Source organism: Onychostoma macrolepis, chromosome 16 (genome assembly GCF_012432095.1).
Source record: "Onychostoma macrolepis isolate SWU-2019 chromosome 16, ASM1243209v1, whole genome shotgun sequence".
NCBI lineage: Eukaryota > Metazoa > Chordata > Actinopteri > Cypriniformes > Cyprinidae > Onychostoma > Onychostoma macrolepis.
Genome location: NC_081170.1, coordinates 6,230,892 through 6,248,872, shown reverse-complemented (window position 1 = coordinate 6,248,872; position 17,981 = coordinate 6,230,892). Strand labels below are relative to the sequence as shown.

Below are 17,981 nucleotides of genomic sequence, written 5' to 3'. Positions count from 1 at the left end.
AAGATTCTCTTTCTTCTTTCAATGGTGTGGAAAAAAAATAATTGTGGTTCTGTTCTTACAGCCAGAGTTCTTACAGCAACTAAAATTAAAATATAAATGAAATGTAAAACCATTAAAAACAGTAGTAAACATGATTAGCTGAAATAAAATATATATAAAAAACTGTATTTCACATTGCAATCAGGACTAACAATTGTATTCTGATAATAGTTCCTGTGTAATGGCTAAAAAATATCAGTGAGTAGAGGGCGCTGTTGAGTTAACCCAGCCATTGGGGTTGCACAAGCCAGTACACTCTCAGTGCCAGTCCCCAAATGGAGAGGGTTGCGTCAGGAAGTGCATCCAGCGTAAAACCTGTCCCAAATTAAACATGCGGATCATAAACCAGATTTCCATACTGGATCGGTCGAGGCCCGGGTTAACCATGACCACCATAGGTACTGCTAGTCAGCAGAGTACAGGTGGAAACTATGTTATGAATGTGAATGTTGGCACTATGACTGGTAAAGGGAGAGAGCTGGCTGATATGATGGAACAGAGAAAAGTAGACATACTGTGTGTGCATGAGACAAAGTAAGGGGAGTAAGGCCAGGAGCACCGGAGGTGGATTCAAACTGTTCTACCATGGTGTGGATGGAAAGAGAAACAGCGTAGGGGTAATTCTGAAGGAAGAGTATGTAAATAGTGTGTTGGAGGTGAAGAGAGTGTCTGACAGAAAGATGAGTGTAAAGCTGGAAATTGAAGGGGTGATGATAAATGTCATCAGTGCATATGCCTCGCAAGTGGGGTGTGAGATGGAGGAGAAAGAAGATTTTTGGAGTAAGTTGGATGATGTGGTGGTGAGGGTACCCAAAGAAGAAAGAGTGGTGATTGGAACGGACTTCAATGGACATGTTGGAGAAGGTGATGAGGAGGTGATGGGTAGGTACGGTGTCAAGGAAAGGAATGTGGAAGGGCAGATGGTGGTAGATTTTGCAAAAAGAATGGAAATGGCAGTAATAAATACATATTTTAAGAAGGAGGAGGAGCACAGGGTGACATATAAGAGTGGAGGAAGGTGCACACAGGTGGACTATGTCAGAGAGATGAAGAAAGTAGTCAGAAGTACAAGGAGATGCGGCGCAAAGCAAAGAAAGAGGTGGCGAAGGCTAAGGAAAAAGCAAATGACAAGCGGTATGAGACGTTAAATACTGAGGAAGGGGAAAAGACCTGTACCGTCTGGCTAGACAGAGGGATAGAGCTGGGAAGGATGTGCCACAGGTCAGGGTGATAAAGGATGCAGTTGGAAATGTGCTGACAAATGAGGAGATTGTGTTGAGAAGGTGGCTGGAGTATTTTGAGGAATTGATGAATGTAGAAAATGAAAGAGAGAGGAGGTTGGGTGATGTGGAAATAGTGAATCAGGAAGTCCAGGGGATTAGTGAGGATGAAGTGAGGGCAGCTATGAAAAGAATGAAGAGTGGAAAGGCAGTTGGTCCAGGTGAGATACCAGTGACATCAGATAGCATGGAGATGCCTAGGAGAGATGGCAGTGAAGTTTTTAACCAGGTTGTTTAATAAAATCTTGGAAAGTGAGAGCATACCTGAAGAGTGGAGAAGAAGTGTACTGGTACCAATCTATAAAAACAAAGGAGATGTGCAGTTCTGCAGTAACTACAGGGGCATAAAGTTGATCAGCCACACAATGAAGTTATGGGAAAGGATAGTGATGAGGTGATGATCTGTGAGCAGCAGTATGGGTTCATGCCAGGTAAGAGCACCACGGATGCAATGTTTGCTTTAAGAGTGTTGTTGGAGAAGTATAGAGAAGGCCAGAAAGAGTTGCATTGCGTGTTTGTGGATTTAGAGAAAGCTTATGACAGGGTGCCAAGAGAAGAGTTGTGCTACTGCATGAGGAAGTCAGGTGTGGCAGAGAAGTATGTGAGGGTGGTGCAGGATATGTATGAGGACAGTGTGACAGCGGTGAGGTGTGCAGTAGGAATGACAGACTGGTTCAAGGTGAAGGTGGGATTGCATCAAGGATCTGCTCGTAGCCCTTTCTTGTTTGCAATGGTGATGGACAGGTTGACGGATGGGATCAGGGAGGAACCCCCATGGACTATGATGTTTGCAGATGATATTGTGATGTGTAGTGAGAGTAGAGAACAGGTGAAGGTGAAGACCAAAAAGGAGGTGCATGGATGTCGTGATGGAGGACATGCGAGTGGTTGGTGTGACAGAGGAAGATGCAGAGGACAGAGCGAAATGGAGACGGATGATCCGCTGTGGTGACCCCTAATCGGGAGAAGCTGAAAGAAGAAGAGGGCGCTGTTGAGCAAATTCTGAACTCTGTAGCTGTTTTCTTCCCACCACTCTCTCAGTCACATTTAATTTTTCACTGTTTTATCTAGCTTCAGCTGAATAGCTTCTTAAAACATTTCACATGCATGAAAAGGATGTGAAAAGTAACAAGTCAAAGGCTATAGCTACATTGTCTAATGCTTGCCTTAATCATGCAAAATCCAAACAAATCTCATGCTCATCTAAAGGCTTTGAGAAACAGTAGGGTGTCAGTCAGCTGGAGACAGAGAACAGAAAACATTGAAACAGGTGTTTTTTAGTGTCTTTTAGTTTATTTTAGTGTATGTTTGACTGATACTGACAATTTTCACATGACAGATAAAAATAAACTCTTAATACTACAAGCATGTCTGTGATGAATAGGCTGGAAATGAAAATAAATCAAGCACATGACAATATCGCAATGCAAATATGATAGCGTGATCTTCTCATGTCTTTTTTTAACTAGTTACTCAACACCAAAGCAAGTCTGAACAGTAAACTACTTCACACAGAATGCAACAGTGTAATATTGTATGGATTCACTAGAGCTTACAGTAACATTTGGTTACATGTTCCATATGAGACTGATTCAGTACACTGCCATTGAAAGCCTTCCCTTGCATACCTATATCCAACATAATTTAATACAATTACTGACAGGATAAAAAACCATTTACATTCAAATTTTTGGTAATCAATTTATATTAAATGATATTAGAAAGACACATCTGGCATAAAAAATGGTATATGGATTTTCACCTTCCTCCTCTGGAGCAGATAGGCAGTGAAAACACAGAAAACCTTTGTATCGGGTTCCTCGTCTTAAAAGAGAAATGGTTCCTCTGATAAACCAGCACATGGGATAAAGGCGGACCGTCTCCTCTGATTGGTTCAGGTCAGGTCAGCAGGTATTTAGCATTCACTGGCCTTTGCTGAAAAACAAAGTATCATATTTAAAAAGATATAACTGATTTTAAATGTTCATGATGTGAAATACAATAATTTATCAAGTGGGGTCATATTTTTGTATTTTTCATATGACTTTTTAAAAACATTCTTTCTTTAAACGAATATAAATAATCTATATAAAATCTTATCTTTATTATCATATTTATTTTATCATGTTTTTAAATAATTTTTTCCACTTTTGTATTATATTTTATTATTATTATATTTAAATGTAAATGTATTTATAAATAAAATGACTTTTTTTCACTTTTGCATTAAATATGATCTTTAATAGGTGATCTTTAATACTATGTTCTTTATAGGTCAAAAAACTGAATAACAATTTTATCCCCCACTTATAATACAGTATTACATTTGTAATATTAAATTTTTCTGTCGCTATATGTCCTAATTCCTAATTTGATTTGTTCATCTGTCTGATATCAGAAAGTTTTTAGCAGCTTAATTAAACTAAAATTCAATGGAAAATTTCATGGTCTGAAAGTTACAGCATGTGTCCATTGGACAATGAACTCTTTAATCTCAAAAGCTCATGGAAAATTTGACACTCCTTTGAATAATTTAAAGCCCAGTTACAATACATTTTTTCATTCAATTCTAATTCTTTTATTCTTCACTATAGACAATGAGATACAGAATATATAATAAAATATTTACATAGCACATCTTTGTATCCTGTTTCTCCAACCCCACCCTCAGGGATCATGGAGTGTAAATACACTCAAGGGAGAATGTATGACTCATCCTGGAAACCATGTAAGTGGTGCTGTGGAGACGGGCCATACGGGCCCACCACTGAGCACAGACCCACTGTATCCCACTGCATCATGGGGCACTGGCACAGCAATAATTAGCAGATGGATTTCACACGGCCATCAGACCACACAGGGTCATAGTGATGTGTTTTATAAGGGAACTTGAGGGGAGAGTGCTGATTTTACCAGCACTGTCTTCATGTTACTGGTTTATTGGTTATAAACTGCACAGGTAGATGAAGGCGGTCAAACCTGTGTCGTTGAGCATCGCTTGAGCGTTACTTCCTGTCCTCCTCCTGTCAAAAGAGAGCTGTGCTGTTAGAGCTACACAACTTCTAAACTTTTATGTACATAAAAGTAAAACAAAATAATGTAAAAGTTAAAAATATATACTCTTTATACCTCTTGTCTTGGTTGAACTTGCATCTGCAGTGTCCACCTGTAATAATGGCAAAGGATGTTTTTAAACAGAGAGAATCAAAAATATGTCAAGGTCACATTTAACCTCAAAATGCAAAGGGAAAAACATGAATATAAGCGTATGAGCAAAAGTTATGGCTGTACTGTATATATCAGCATGTCTGAATATTGTCAGTTTGACAGATTATGTAAATAAATAATGTGTGCTTTCCACAGATCAGGATCTGCTGTTGATAGTTAAAAATATGCATTTGTTTTGTTTCTAAATGATTTACTGAAATTGGCTGAATGATTCAAAGAGTGCCTAACTTGCATGTTAAACACAGTGTTGCTGGTTAAAATGAATAAAAATAGTTAAATAGTTTTAAACAAAGCCAAAAAGACTTGCTACAACACAGTAGTGGTGTTTGTTTTTTTAATTATTCTGTGAAATTGGTTGAATGATTCAGTGAGTCAATATTAAGTAACTTACATTTTAGACACACTATTGAGAGTTAAAATAAAGAAAAATGAAGTAGTTCTAAACAAAGCCAAAAGAGTACCAGTCCAAGACAGAGTAGTGGTTTTCTGTTTTATAACGATCCTGTGAAACCGGTTGAAGGATTCAATGACTCACTATTATAGACTGAACTTGATTTCTAACTAAATGAATCACAGTTTTTGAACAAATCACTTGAGAAAGCTATAATGACTCGCTCACAATACACAAAACACGCTCTCTTGGCGCCACCTATTTGGTGGAACTATGTAACAATTTAATTCATTCATTTTAGTACAAGATACAAAATAAATATATAAATATAAAAATATATAGGCCTATAAACTATGACACAAAATATATATACTATATAGATAATACAATATAGCCTATATCACTACACTTTATATAGCTTAGCTTGTCTGAACACAGATAAAATCTGAAATTTGTAAAATTGAAAAAGTCAATAACACACTCACTTAAAAGAATAGTGATGCCAATCAGACATAGAACTGCTGCCAAGATCAGACCTCCAACCCGAAGTCTGTGATAATCTGGTGTGAGATAGAATGAGACAGAACAATCAAAGAAAATTTGAAAAATGATCTTGAGAACTCCTTATGATTATGGATGGTAGGCTCAAATTATAAAATATGTGCAACTAACCAAAAGAGAAGGGGTCGTCCACTGCTGCAAAGTCCAAACCAGAAAAAGCATTAAAAAATGCATGTAACGGTGTGTAATAATATTTTATCACAAGGATGAAAACAGAAAAAGAAAGAAGAACAGAAAGAATTGAAATATGAAATCTCTTACTTGTCTGCTGACCTTCTGCCAACACAAGGGACAAAACTACAAAAGTAATATAGTATATTAGAAACATAGTATGTGTGTTCACATAAGTTCATTATTAGGAGTTATTCATTTATGGTTACGTGTGGTCCATAAACTTAATGCACCTACAATGCATTTACAGTTCGCTAAAAGCTTACAATTCACAAGCGATATATACATACACATACAACAAATGTACATATACACACACAAATATACATATATATATATATATATATATATATAGGTACAAAACTTACGTGTCAAGAAAACTAGTGCCATAGTCTTCATCATGACAGTGTGGATTTAACCTGCAATGCAAAATTAGGTTTGCCATGAAAAAATAATAACATAGATGCACATGCTCTGTGTTAAATCAGAAATTATTCCTATTTAATATCTTAATGCATGTTGTAGGCCTTAATGTGCATGTTTGATTCTCCAGTCTGTCATTAAATCTTAAAAATCTCTTCGAAACCTTTAAGCAAATGTATGCATTTGTATTTTTTTTTTTTTTTTTTACCTTGAATAACAAGTTTTAAAACAATTCTGATGACTTCTAAAGAGGCGAAAGGCTTGTTTCTGGGAGCATGTAAATTTGATAATCTGGTACGAAAACTGCTTTATGACAGCAAAGTCATGGCCTAATGGATAGAGAATTGAACTTGTAACCTGAAGGTTGTGGGTTCGAGTCTCAGGTCCAGCAGGGATTCTAGGTTGGGGGAGTTAGTAACCAATGCTCTCTCCTCCCTCAATACCACAACTGAGGTGCCCTTGAGCAAGGCACCGAACCCCCAACTGCACCACAGCACTAGCTGCCCACTGCTCTGGTGTGTGTGCACTTGGATGGGTTAAATGCAGAGCACAAATTCTGAGAACAGGTCACCATACTTTCACTTTCACTTTTTCACTTTCAACAAATGCACATGTAATGTGCATTAGCCACTGTAATTAAGTACTGTAGGGGGCTCCAAAGTCACAGATCTACAAACAGTTGCTTTATTCAAAAAGCAATAAATTCTTCCACCTCTCAAACACCGTTCCTTTTTGTTGACGTCACCATGCCCTCATAATTTTTTAATTTCTCCACTCCAGACAGTGGACTTTATGATCCATTCATTTTCAAAAGCTCCTCCTGACATTTATTTCTCTCACTGAATATCCTTTTTTTCTTTCTGACATAAGTCAGATTGACTAATGTAAAATGGATTGTTAATGTGAGCTTTTTCAAGGAAAATAATACTGTTAGGATCGAAAAGCAGATCATGTATCTGTTGCGTACATAAGAGCTAATTCCCATTATGCTTTGCAATCCACTCTAATCCATTATGCTCTAAATATAACATGAATCCCCTTAATGCCTGAATTATTGTCCTCTGCCAGCTTCACATCAACAAAAATGGGGTAAATCAAATGATCACAAGCCCTGCCAATGCATCTGATCTGATTAAACATAGTGGAGCAACAAATAGCAGCTCTGAGAACACAAAGCGGACCTGGATCAAATTTCAACAAAGGCCTGGAACATCTCAGCAACCAAACCTTCACACACCAAACAAAACAACTGCCAGGAAACGCATCAAGACGCTAAACCCTTTCATACAAAAGATGACCTTTGAACACATTCTCAAAGTGCTAGGGGTTTACATGACCTGACAGATGTAGCTAGATGCTGACTTATGTCTACATCGTAATTAAAAGCGCACCGTGGAAACATGCTGGAGCACCATTTGAGCTTAGCTGGGATTTTCCATTTCGTCTCTGAGAGACCAGAGGGAATGCTGTGCCCATCCCTACCAGCACGAGATGATGCAACAATCTCCACCTTCAGCTTCCAACCATGGTGGCAGAGAAGGGGAAAACTAATGGGTTCACCAGAGACATGCTGAGACAAAATAAAGTCCAGTATTTCAGGCCTTTCATCACAGCAGCCTGGGCCAGCGTGAGCAGTGAACAAGGCAGCGGTTAATCTAGAGCTTTTCAGAGAGGTTTAATAAAACCCTGTGTCTGTTTTATGCCCTATTATCTTGACCATGAATGATCTAATTTCCTCCTTCCTGTAAACACGCATGCCATAGTTTTTTGAGTGTCATGAATTTTTTTTTATGGATTCAGTTTATTCATATAATAGGCATACTTCATTTGATTAAGCATGGAAGCCTGCAGTTTGTTTATGTAAATCAAGTCAAATTAGATTCTGCATGCAGAACATGAAATTTGCAAACAGGTGCTTGTCTGATGGCGCTTCCATGTTTATTAAAGGAGTAGTGCACCAATTCTGTCATAATTTACTCATTCTCAAATATGGTTCCAAACATTTATGCTGTTATTTGTCTGTGTAACACAAATTTTTAAAGCATCTTCAACCTGTCCTGATGTCTATGCACTGTAGAATTAAGATTTCAGATATAGTTCAGAACTGTGCCTACTATTTTTATGTTAATCTTTTGTTCCTTTTTGGGGTTGGCAGATGTGTCGTGGTTATTATGAACTGTCAGCTTTTTGTGGTGATGTTTAATGTCTGCAAGTCTAGATGGCGACATGTGACAATCTCTTGTTTATTGTGAGTGACTCATTCAATCATTTTCAACCGATCCGTTCAAAAACGCTGATTCGTTCATTTGTTGCTAGGAAGGAACATGGTGTGTCACACCAAAGACTATGGTCACACTCCAGATGCACAGACAGACAGTTTGGGCCTTTTTTAAACCATCAGGTGACTTCAAGTGACCATAATATGGGTATTATTAGCAAGACGCTGAATCATTCTCAACCGAGTCATTCAAAAACATTGATTCATTCAGGTATGTAATGCCGTGCACTTCTTGGAAACACTAATATATTGTACCTGTTTGGATTAGTTTGAAACAATCTTCGGTCACAAAGCAGACAAACCGTCAATATTGACTAAAATGTGAGAAGATTAACTTTATTTTAACTTGTATAAATTAAATATTACTCACAACCATGTTTGTTTAACATCAGCACAAGTGCTTAAGTTTTCTAGCGTAAAAATAAGACATTTCTTTTTGGAGCAATATACCGAAAGACATGGTTTTAAAATTATTTTCCCAAGAGATTAAAAAAAAAAATAGTAGGTTATGCACGCTCATAACTTTCCGTAATGTCTACTGTCACATCTTAATAGGCTTAATTAAATAACAGATACAGCTAGTACTTTATCCAGTACCAAGCAGTGTAAAGATAATTCTGCCAAGAATCTTGCAAGCGAACCTGTTTGTTTGCATCGTTTTAGAGAGTCGTAGACACGCTTTTTAAATCATGATACTGTACAAAGAGCTGACAGAAAAGCAGAGAGCGTTGTTGTTGTTTTCGGCTTGGACAGTCTGGACGTTTTGGCACCTCCTGCCAGGCAGAATCACCCAGGGTGCATGGAGATAATAATGAAAGTCTTGTGATAGGGCACGGTCACGTTGGCTTCCCAGTGTGTGTGTGAGTCATGAGAAAGAATGAGGAATTGTGTCCTAGTGTTTAACATCACTTCCTCGTCTCACATTACAATCCAACCCTCTCCTTTTCAATGCAATTCCTTGTTTCTTTCTTTACTGTTGCCATAGTTCATTCTACTAACAATACTGTCTCTTAGCCCTTTTTGCTCCTCACTTGCAACATTAAATCCTCATTCAGGAAATGAGAAATTTAAACAAGACAGCTGAGGAATATTGCTAACCCTCAGTGTCTGAGCAAGTCAATACTTTAGTCTGAATACCTGTATTGTGCCTGGTTTCAATTTCACAAAGTGATTTCCAAACCCCTAATCCTATTAAATATTACATTTTGCTCAAATTGTGAGGTTTGTTGTGCACTGGAAAAAATAAATAAATAAAAAATACTGTTTTATTCTGTATTTTTGTCTTGCTTTCCAGTACAAACTTCTAAAACACTCCTTAAAATGCATCGGGTGAGTTTATTCTTAAAACAAGAAGAAAAAAAATGTAATTTGGGTAAGAAAAATAAACACAATTCTAAGAGAAAACAAGATTATCTTTCTTACCCCACTAACATGTTTATTTTTTCTTGATTAAAGAAAGCTTATTTACTTAATTTTGATATTTTACTGAAAATACTTAATTTCTTAATTTTCCTACTTGGATAAATATCTTTATTTAGGCATTTTTAGACAAAATGCAAAGAATGAGTTTATTTTTATTTTTATTTTTTTGAAGTGTGAAAGGTGTTTTACTATTTTTAAGTGATCTAACTTATGATTGTGTGCTTTTGACTTGCTCCAGTAGGTAACCACCTATAGCAACCACCCCGAACACCCTAGAGACCACCCAGCAACTACATGGCAACCTGCTAAACATCATTCAAAACACCTTTGCAACATCCTGGCAACCCTAGCATCACAATGGTGAATTGAATAAGGTCCAAAAACATCTCTGTCTGGATGAACGTTTACTAGCAAACTTAAATTAATAAACAGACACTTAATGCCAGTCCTACTCTCTCCTAATTATAGTTTTTATATTTAGGTCATGTCTGCTGATTTCTTGACCAAAGTCAAGTTATTTATAGTATCGCAATGTATTGAGGCTATATAGCATAGCTAAATGCAGAATGACTTTAAAAACCTTTTGGAGTTCAAGGTTAACTAAGGATAAAAACTTTTGCAACTGCCTCATAAATACTGATGTGAGCAGCAAATTGTGCGTTTGATTGGCTGGCGAGGTGATCAATCTTCATCTGATGGACACGCCTCCTTCTCTGCACTAATTTGATCAGTCTAGTAATTATTGTGAGCAGCTGCTAGTGTGAAGGTCGGTTTTAAAGCCTATTTTTCTGGGATGAGGAGACGAGAGAGTTGCATATACAAAAATCTATAAAATAGTGGAGAGATTTTCACTCAGTCAAATTAAACTGTGAAAAGAAAACAAACAAACAAAAAAAAAAGTTCATGTAATAAGAGTGATATTATATATAGTGTGTGTGGTCAGTGCAGTGTAGTTAAGTCACATTTGTTCTCACCTACTTTTTTCCAAGCACCCCAACTCCATATAAGACAACTTGACACAATCACATGTCACACAAAGGATGCAAGCCATGTACACAGGAATCCAGACTGCAGCTATATTTGGAACAAAATTCCACCCCTGAGAACAGGCTGTGAACTTTGAAGTATTGTATGATTATACACTCCAGCACAAACACGCTGACAGATGCCCTTTAGTAACACAAGCCCTTTAAAATGGAGTAAAACCATCTAGTTCAGCAGTGTTTTCACAGATTCGCCTATCCAGAAAACTCTTCAATATATAAGTGGATTTGCACTGAAGTTTACTTCAGCTCTTTGCTGGTCATGTGCTCAGAGTGACGCAGGAAGGAACAAGACATTCTGTTGAAATGAATCATCGTTCCAAAAACCACAATCCCGCCCTTTCCAGTGGTTAAAGTAGTGCTGTCTTTGTGCTCCCTTCAGCTAACAAAAATCTGTTTCCATGAGCAGATCATGCCAATCTTGGCCCAGTACAAATACAGTTTAGGCCATTTTTAGTTAAAGACATGGCCATGACCATCTAAATGTAACCCTTTCACACTTCTCTTTTTGTCATGGAAAACTGAAACGCTGGACTCTGATTATAAGAGCTAAGAGGTTAACCAAACAAAACACGCTTTGAGACAGATGTTGCGCCGTCATGCTGCATCTCAAACTTTAAACACCATGTTAGATGTGTTTACTTTCTTGAAGGACTGGATTTCATCCATGTTTTATACGCAGCCAGCTCATGATTTAGCCTCCAAGATCTACACTCTTAAAAATAAAGCTTCCAAAAATGGGTTTTGCAGCGACGCAATAGAAGAAACATTTTGGGTTCCTGAAAGAACCTTTCAAAGAAAATATATATATATATATATATATTTTTTTTTTTTTTTTTTTTAGTATGAAGAACATTTTAGTAATTTAAACCTTTTTCCACTATAAAGAACTTTTCATGCAATTGAAATGTTCCATGGATTTTAATGGTTCTTCATGGAATAGTTAAATAACCTTTTTTTTTAAGAGTGTACTCGCTAAACTTTGTCTGTAAAGCAAATAATTAAAGTGCCTGTGATCTTTAAAAGTTGGAGTGATCCAAGATGCAGCTGCTTTCCAAATCACTGGAGGAAAACCATCTCATACAGTGAGGTTCAAAAGCCTGAGATCACATTGAAAAGCTGGATTTGTTGTTGTTGTTGTGTTACTAAAACCAGCAAATAAATGTAAAATGGTTTTTATTTTTTCAGTTAACCTAAAATGAAAAGGAAACGCTTAAACTGCGACACTGTGAACTCTTTTATACAGATGGTCAGAACTTCTTGCTTTTATTAAAACTCAAGATGTTCTTGCATCATACTGGTGATATGATTATCATATTTTGCATGGAGCTCCAGTGCTGCTGTCATTAAAGCAAAAGGTCGAGGAGCCAAATACTATGAAATTAATATTTTCTTAAAGTTAGACTTCTTATATTGTTATGCTGGATACATGTAGTTTGCAAAATAAACTTAGTATTAAAATAGTAATAAAATAGAAAATTGCATAACAGTAGTGCTTTCAAATCTTTGGACACCACTTTGGACACCGCTATGCTATGCTATGCTATGCTATGATAATATCTGATTATCTATCTGTCTTTATATATATTTTTTATCTTAGGTTTTTAGAATATAATTATTAGATACTTGTTAGTACTTATTGTAATGTTAAACAGACTAGATACAAAGATTCCCCATTATACACCATGTAAAGTATGAACACAAAACACCTTAAAATGCCTTAAAGTACTCTAATTATCATATTCTAATATCCAGTGAAATTGACCATCAATCTGCCGTAACATATGTTTCATGATATAAACATTAAAATGTTATCAGAACTGATTACTCACCCTTTTCAAGGAGAAAGAAAGTGAAATGTTGAGGTTTTAAACGTGATTGTAAAGGAACCACCCGTAAAGATCTGATCTAGACAGACTGAAACCAACACCCTACACCGTCCGCTCAACAGGTTAGCTCAGTCCTGAGTGGGTTGAGTTTTGAATGAAGGATCTTTTCTCTGGGAGAGCAACTCTGATAGTTTTTAGTTTGTCGTGCACGCTCAAGCTGAATTTATTCTGGGGCGTGAACACAACGATCCAACAGAAGTAGAGGAATAGAACTCTCAAAGAAAAGTTTGTAAAAATATGTGATAATGTAAAGGAGTTTTCAGTATTGATTTTTCACAGGTGTTTTACTTTAAACTACACATTGTATTGTGTTTTGCTTTAGGGTTGGAGGAAATGTGCGTAAACTTTAAGTCAAATAAATATAAAAATAAGCATTTTTATTTATGTATTTATTTATTTAAAATCTTCCCTCTATGTTTTAATAATGCATTTCAGCATTTGATTGATTGTACTTTGATTCCTACTACAAAAAAGCTAAACAAAAAAACATTTGACTTTCATCTTGCACAAGGCCAGCCAGTGTTTGAACATCTCTCATCCAAAAAATAAATTCAGGCATAAAAAATTACAACACATGCAGTTTTGCAGGCCCATAACTGAGAATCTTTATTAAAGCGCCACTTTGAGAGATTGCTAAAATTCTACAAATTCAAAATAACAGCAGCTCAGTTTTTTTGGGGCAGGGACTCTGATTAATGCATAAATTAAATGGATGAAAAATATTGAAAAACTGGAAAATCTAGAATAAAATAAAGTACAGGTGAGAAGCGGAGCTAGTTAAGCCATCAGCAGTTTCTAGACAGAAAGCAAAAACAGTCTTCTACTCAGTCAAAAATCCAGTGGAAAGTTTCAGCAGATAAAGTCCCTGATCTTTAAATTTTGCTTGCGTCTTCATTCCTATGTCAAAGAGATGCAGTAATTATAGCATTTTTCTCTATTAATCATAACTAATATTTTGATTTCAAAATGTACATGATTTTATGTGAATATGAGAACAGGTGACCTACTTTCTTTTTGGTTTGCACTGCCCCCCTGTGAAGAGAACAATCTGTTACTCTTTCTGCATATAATGTCAAACATAAGGTTTTTGTTAGGTAGAAAATGCATGTGTAAAAATTCAGAGCTACTTACAACACAGAACTCCAACCCCTCCGGCTACAAGCAGGGCTGTGAAGATCAAACCCCCGATCCTCAGCGCCTCATAGTCTAAAAACAGAAGCATTTTTAAAAAATACTTTCAAAATGATATATTATTGTACATTTATATTTATTATATTTATACATTTATATATTTATTATAAAAAATATATAATAAATGTTATATTAGTAGGATCTCCTGAGCATCTGCCTCAGAGTACTTACTGTAAACGAAAGGATCTGCAAAGGCAAAAAAAAAAAAAAAAAAAAGTAGAAAGGTTAGATTGCTCTTGAAAACAGACAAAAATTATGGCAGAAAATTAATGTTCTTAACGCATGAGACTGATAGGCTCAAAAGTTGATTAGCGTTACAGTTGAATAAAAACAAACAAACAAACAAACTCTTTTGCCTTACTTGCTTCAGCTTGACCGAAGAGTGCCAAGAAGACTGTAAATGAAAATAAAGATTTGTGAAAAATCATTCACAAAGAATGACATTACCAAACTAATAAACTATCAGACATTTGGAGAAAATGTTACACACTCTAAATATTCCAGTAGTTTTTTCAAGATTTAGAATAAAAATATATATATTTTGTTCTGTGAAATGAAGAAGCTATTTAAGTTAAAAAAACAAAACCATGATTTCTGTATATCATAAAATATATACAGTGTACATATTGTATATTACAATGAGAACTTAATTTTGTTTTTAATAATCAAATCATTAAGTCCTAGTATACTGTAAATGTGGATAGAAAGTCTTTGAAGACTTGACCTTCAGGCCCAAGGGCACAGATCTGTCTGTGACCTTTACTGTGTACATAAATAGTAATGACTTGCCTGTAAGAAGAACTAGTTCTGTGAGCTGGCTCATTTTTACCCCTCCTGATCAAAGACACACACACACACACACACACACTCAATCAGACAATATATTTTTTTGTCTTGCAGTAATATTTTACTCAAAATTTAACTGCAGTTTACTGAAAATGCCTCATGTCATTTGAAACCCAATATAATGACAGTAAATGAGGACTGGTGTTCCAAAATGACAAAATGAATCATAAATGTGATTCATATGAATTTTGTAAGTCCAAGAAGACATACAGGTTTGGAACATCATGAGAGTGAGGAAAAGATGACAAAAATTGAATGTTTTGTTAATTTTCCCCCTTAAACATATTAAACAGATTTATATTGAAATAATAATTATCAGTATACATCAACATAATGTCTGTTAATAATGTTGTCTACTTCCAGCACATATAATTAGATGGAATATGTTCCATTCCCATGTACAGGTCAACAGTGAGACGAGGAATGTTTGTTAAGAAACTCCAGCTGTAAGTGCAGCTGAGAGAAAACAGCACTCGTGTTTTGAAAGTAAACAGAAAGCGTGGGTCGACGCAGTCGGGACGCAGCACATTCCAGGACACTGCTGGCGTACCCTTGAACGCCTGGAGGTGTTTTGGAAAGTTTGCCCTCCCACCTCCTCTGGTTATAGAATTGTCTCGAAATGCTTTGGGTTTGTAGCTCAGCGCTTTCTCGATCTCACTGACCACACATGGGCCCTGAAGTCTGGATGCCATTTTTGTTCACTCGAGAATGACAATTCTGACATTGTTCTCACCCTCAAGTTGTTCCAAACCTGTATGAGTTTCTCTCTTCTGTTGAACGCAAAATATATTTTGAATATTGTTGATAACCAAACAGTTGCTGGTGGCCATTGACTTCCATTGTCCAGACGTCAGTAGCTCCAGCAACTGTTTGGTTATTAACAGTCTTTAAAATATCTTCTTTTTGTTCAGAGGAAAGAAACTCATATAGGCTTGGGACAACTTGAGGGTGAGTAAATGATGACAGAATTTTCATTTTTACATGAACTATCCTTTTAAACGAGGCTTTCTAAGGAATATTTACAGGACTTTCATGTAAAACAGTTCTCGAAAAGTCCACATATCCAAAATGGCAGGTGTGAGGTCACCTTCATCTATTGACCTGATTCTGAGACAGAATCTTTATCTAATCACTGTTAATTTTTACTTAAACGAATAACTACAAGCTGGATTATGTGTTAAAAAGCAAACGACAACGAATCAAACATTAATGAAGATTATCCAAAGATCCACACTGGCATGCAAGATAAGTAAATACTATTAAAGGAAGTAATTCTTCATTGCATCATTCCCATGTCACATTTAGCACAATCCAATATATCAGAAGACCCTGATCTTACCTTAGCAGAGGAACTGATGGCTCTCTGAGCAGTAGATGTTGGATGAGGCTCCTCAGGTGGGCTGATCTCACAACCTTTCTGTCTTTTCTATAACCTTTAAAAAAAACTCCTCCTCACTGTATACACATAAACACAGCACAGCATATCAGATCGATGCATTTTGGGTGTGCGCATCATCACGTCATCATGTCCGCTGTTTTGCCCAAAACATGACCTGCGTGTTGATGAATTACACACAGCTTAGAAGTTGTTTAAGATGGAGGCTGACATGAGTACACCTACAAATCAGTGTCCTTTAAATGTTCTTTACTATAGGCATTAAAGCTGATGCCCTTTACCCAACAGTCACCAGTAATGTGACACTGGGGGCAGAAGTGAGCATCACTCTGAAGGGCAGAGTACATTAGGTGAACACTTTGAAGGGTGCAAGGCATTACTGTCTCTCTGTTTGGTTCAACCTATAGAAGGACATACATCATTGGCACTTAATTTTGAATTAGAATGTTACCTTAATAAGGTAGCAGCAAAATCAATGTTTAGACAATTTTTTAAAACCATTTGCACCAAATATAAAAAAAAAAAAAAAAACATACACAGGAAAAAATGTAGGAATATAAAAAATGATAGTAATAGTTATGCAGTATATATTTATATATAAAATACTGTAATATTGTATTTATATATATATATATATATATATATATATATATGTATTAGGGCTGTCAATCGATTAAAATATTTAACCGTGATTAATCGCATGATTGGCATGAGTTAACTTGCGATTAATCGCAACTTAATCGCACATTTTCATTTGTTCTAAATGTACCTTAAATTAATACTTTTCAAGTTTTTAATACTCTAATCAACATGGGCATGGACAAATATGGATGCTTTATGCAATATATGTTTATTATTAGTGAAACCATAGTCAACATAGAGCATGAAGTCTAGACATGTTTCAAAGGTCATAGATGTTTTTCAAATAACTTGTTCATGTCTTTTAGACACATGAAAAAATAAATACCAGGTTCCCATTACTTCTCTTTCTTTGCACTGAGAAATTTACTTACACAAACCTGTTTACATTTTTGCATGAGAGGGCAGCTCACTTCTTCTGAACATGCAAAATGTACATTTATTATTTATTATTAGATTTGTTTGCCTTTCTGTGAGAGGTGTGTGTGCGCGCGCTGGGACAGCAAGTCAAGGTCAAGTACCAGCGAGTCTCAGAAACTAAATAAGGTTTGGGCAAACCCTAAAGATTTGTCGCTAGGCGTCACTGTGCATCTCCATTTCTCCAACTACGGGATAGATCACGGGTCAAACAGAAAATGCGCGCTGCGTTAATCGCGGGTTAATGAAATGAGTGCAGTTAAAATGAATTTGCGTTAACGCGTTAACTTTGACAGCAGTAATATACAGTGAAGAAAATAAGTATTTGAACACCCTGCTATTTTGCAAGTTCTCCCACTTAGAAATCATGGAGGGGTCTGAAATTGTCATCGAGGTGCATGTCCACTGTGAGAGACATAATCTAAAAAAAATCCAGAAATCACAATGTATGATTTTTAACTATTTATTTGTATGATACAGCTGCAAATAAGTATTTGAACACCTGTCTATCAGCTAGAATTCTGACCCTCAAAGACCTGTTAGTCTGCCTTTAAAATGTCCACCTCCACTCCATTTATTATCCTAAATTAGATGCACCTGTTTGAGGTCGTTAGCTGCATAAAGACACCTGTCCACCCCATACAATCAGTAAGAATCCAACAACTAACATGGCCAAGACCTGTCCAAAGACACTAGAGACAAAATTGTACATTTCCACAAGGCTGGAAAGGGCTACGGGGAAATTGCCAAGCAGCTTGGTGAAAAAA

General features: G+C 36.2%; 2 protein-coding genes across 2 annotated transcripts; both read right to left on the bottom strand.

The window, feature by feature from the left end:
• Nucleotides 1-2,590: 2,590 nt before the first annotated feature.
• fxyd3 (FXYD domain containing ion transport regulator 3) lies at nt 2,591-12,825 on the bottom strand. The gene is made up of 8 exons (XM_058747062.1): nt 12,669-12,825; nt 6,039-6,089; nt 5,761-5,796; nt 5,611-5,634; nt 5,424-5,498; nt 4,449-4,485; nt 4,299-4,342; nt 2,591-3,254 (listed from the first exon to the last, which is right to left on the bottom strand). The coding sequence occupies exons 2-8, from the start codon at nt 6,070-6,072 to the stop codon at nt 3,235-3,237; spliced, it is 270 nt and encodes an 89-aa protein (XP_058603045.1). The 5' UTR covers nt 6,073-6,089; nt 12,669-12,825; the 3' UTR covers nt 2,591-3,234.
• A 480-nt stretch (nt 12,826-13,305) lies between these two features.
• Nucleotides 13,306-16,181, bottom strand: fxyd11 (FXYD domain containing ion transport regulator 11). Its single transcript, XM_058747063.1, has 7 exons — nt 16,102-16,181; nt 14,706-14,750; nt 14,278-14,310; nt 14,088-14,102; nt 13,857-13,931; nt 13,733-13,757; nt 13,306-13,622 (listed from the first exon to the last, which is right to left on the bottom strand). Exons 2-7 carry the CDS (start codon nt 14,737-14,739, stop codon nt 13,598-13,600), a joined length of 207 nt encoding a protein of 68 aa, XP_058603046.1. The 5' UTR covers nt 14,740-14,750; nt 16,102-16,181; the 3' UTR covers nt 13,306-13,597.
• Nucleotides 16,182-17,981: the final 1,800 nt, after the last annotated feature.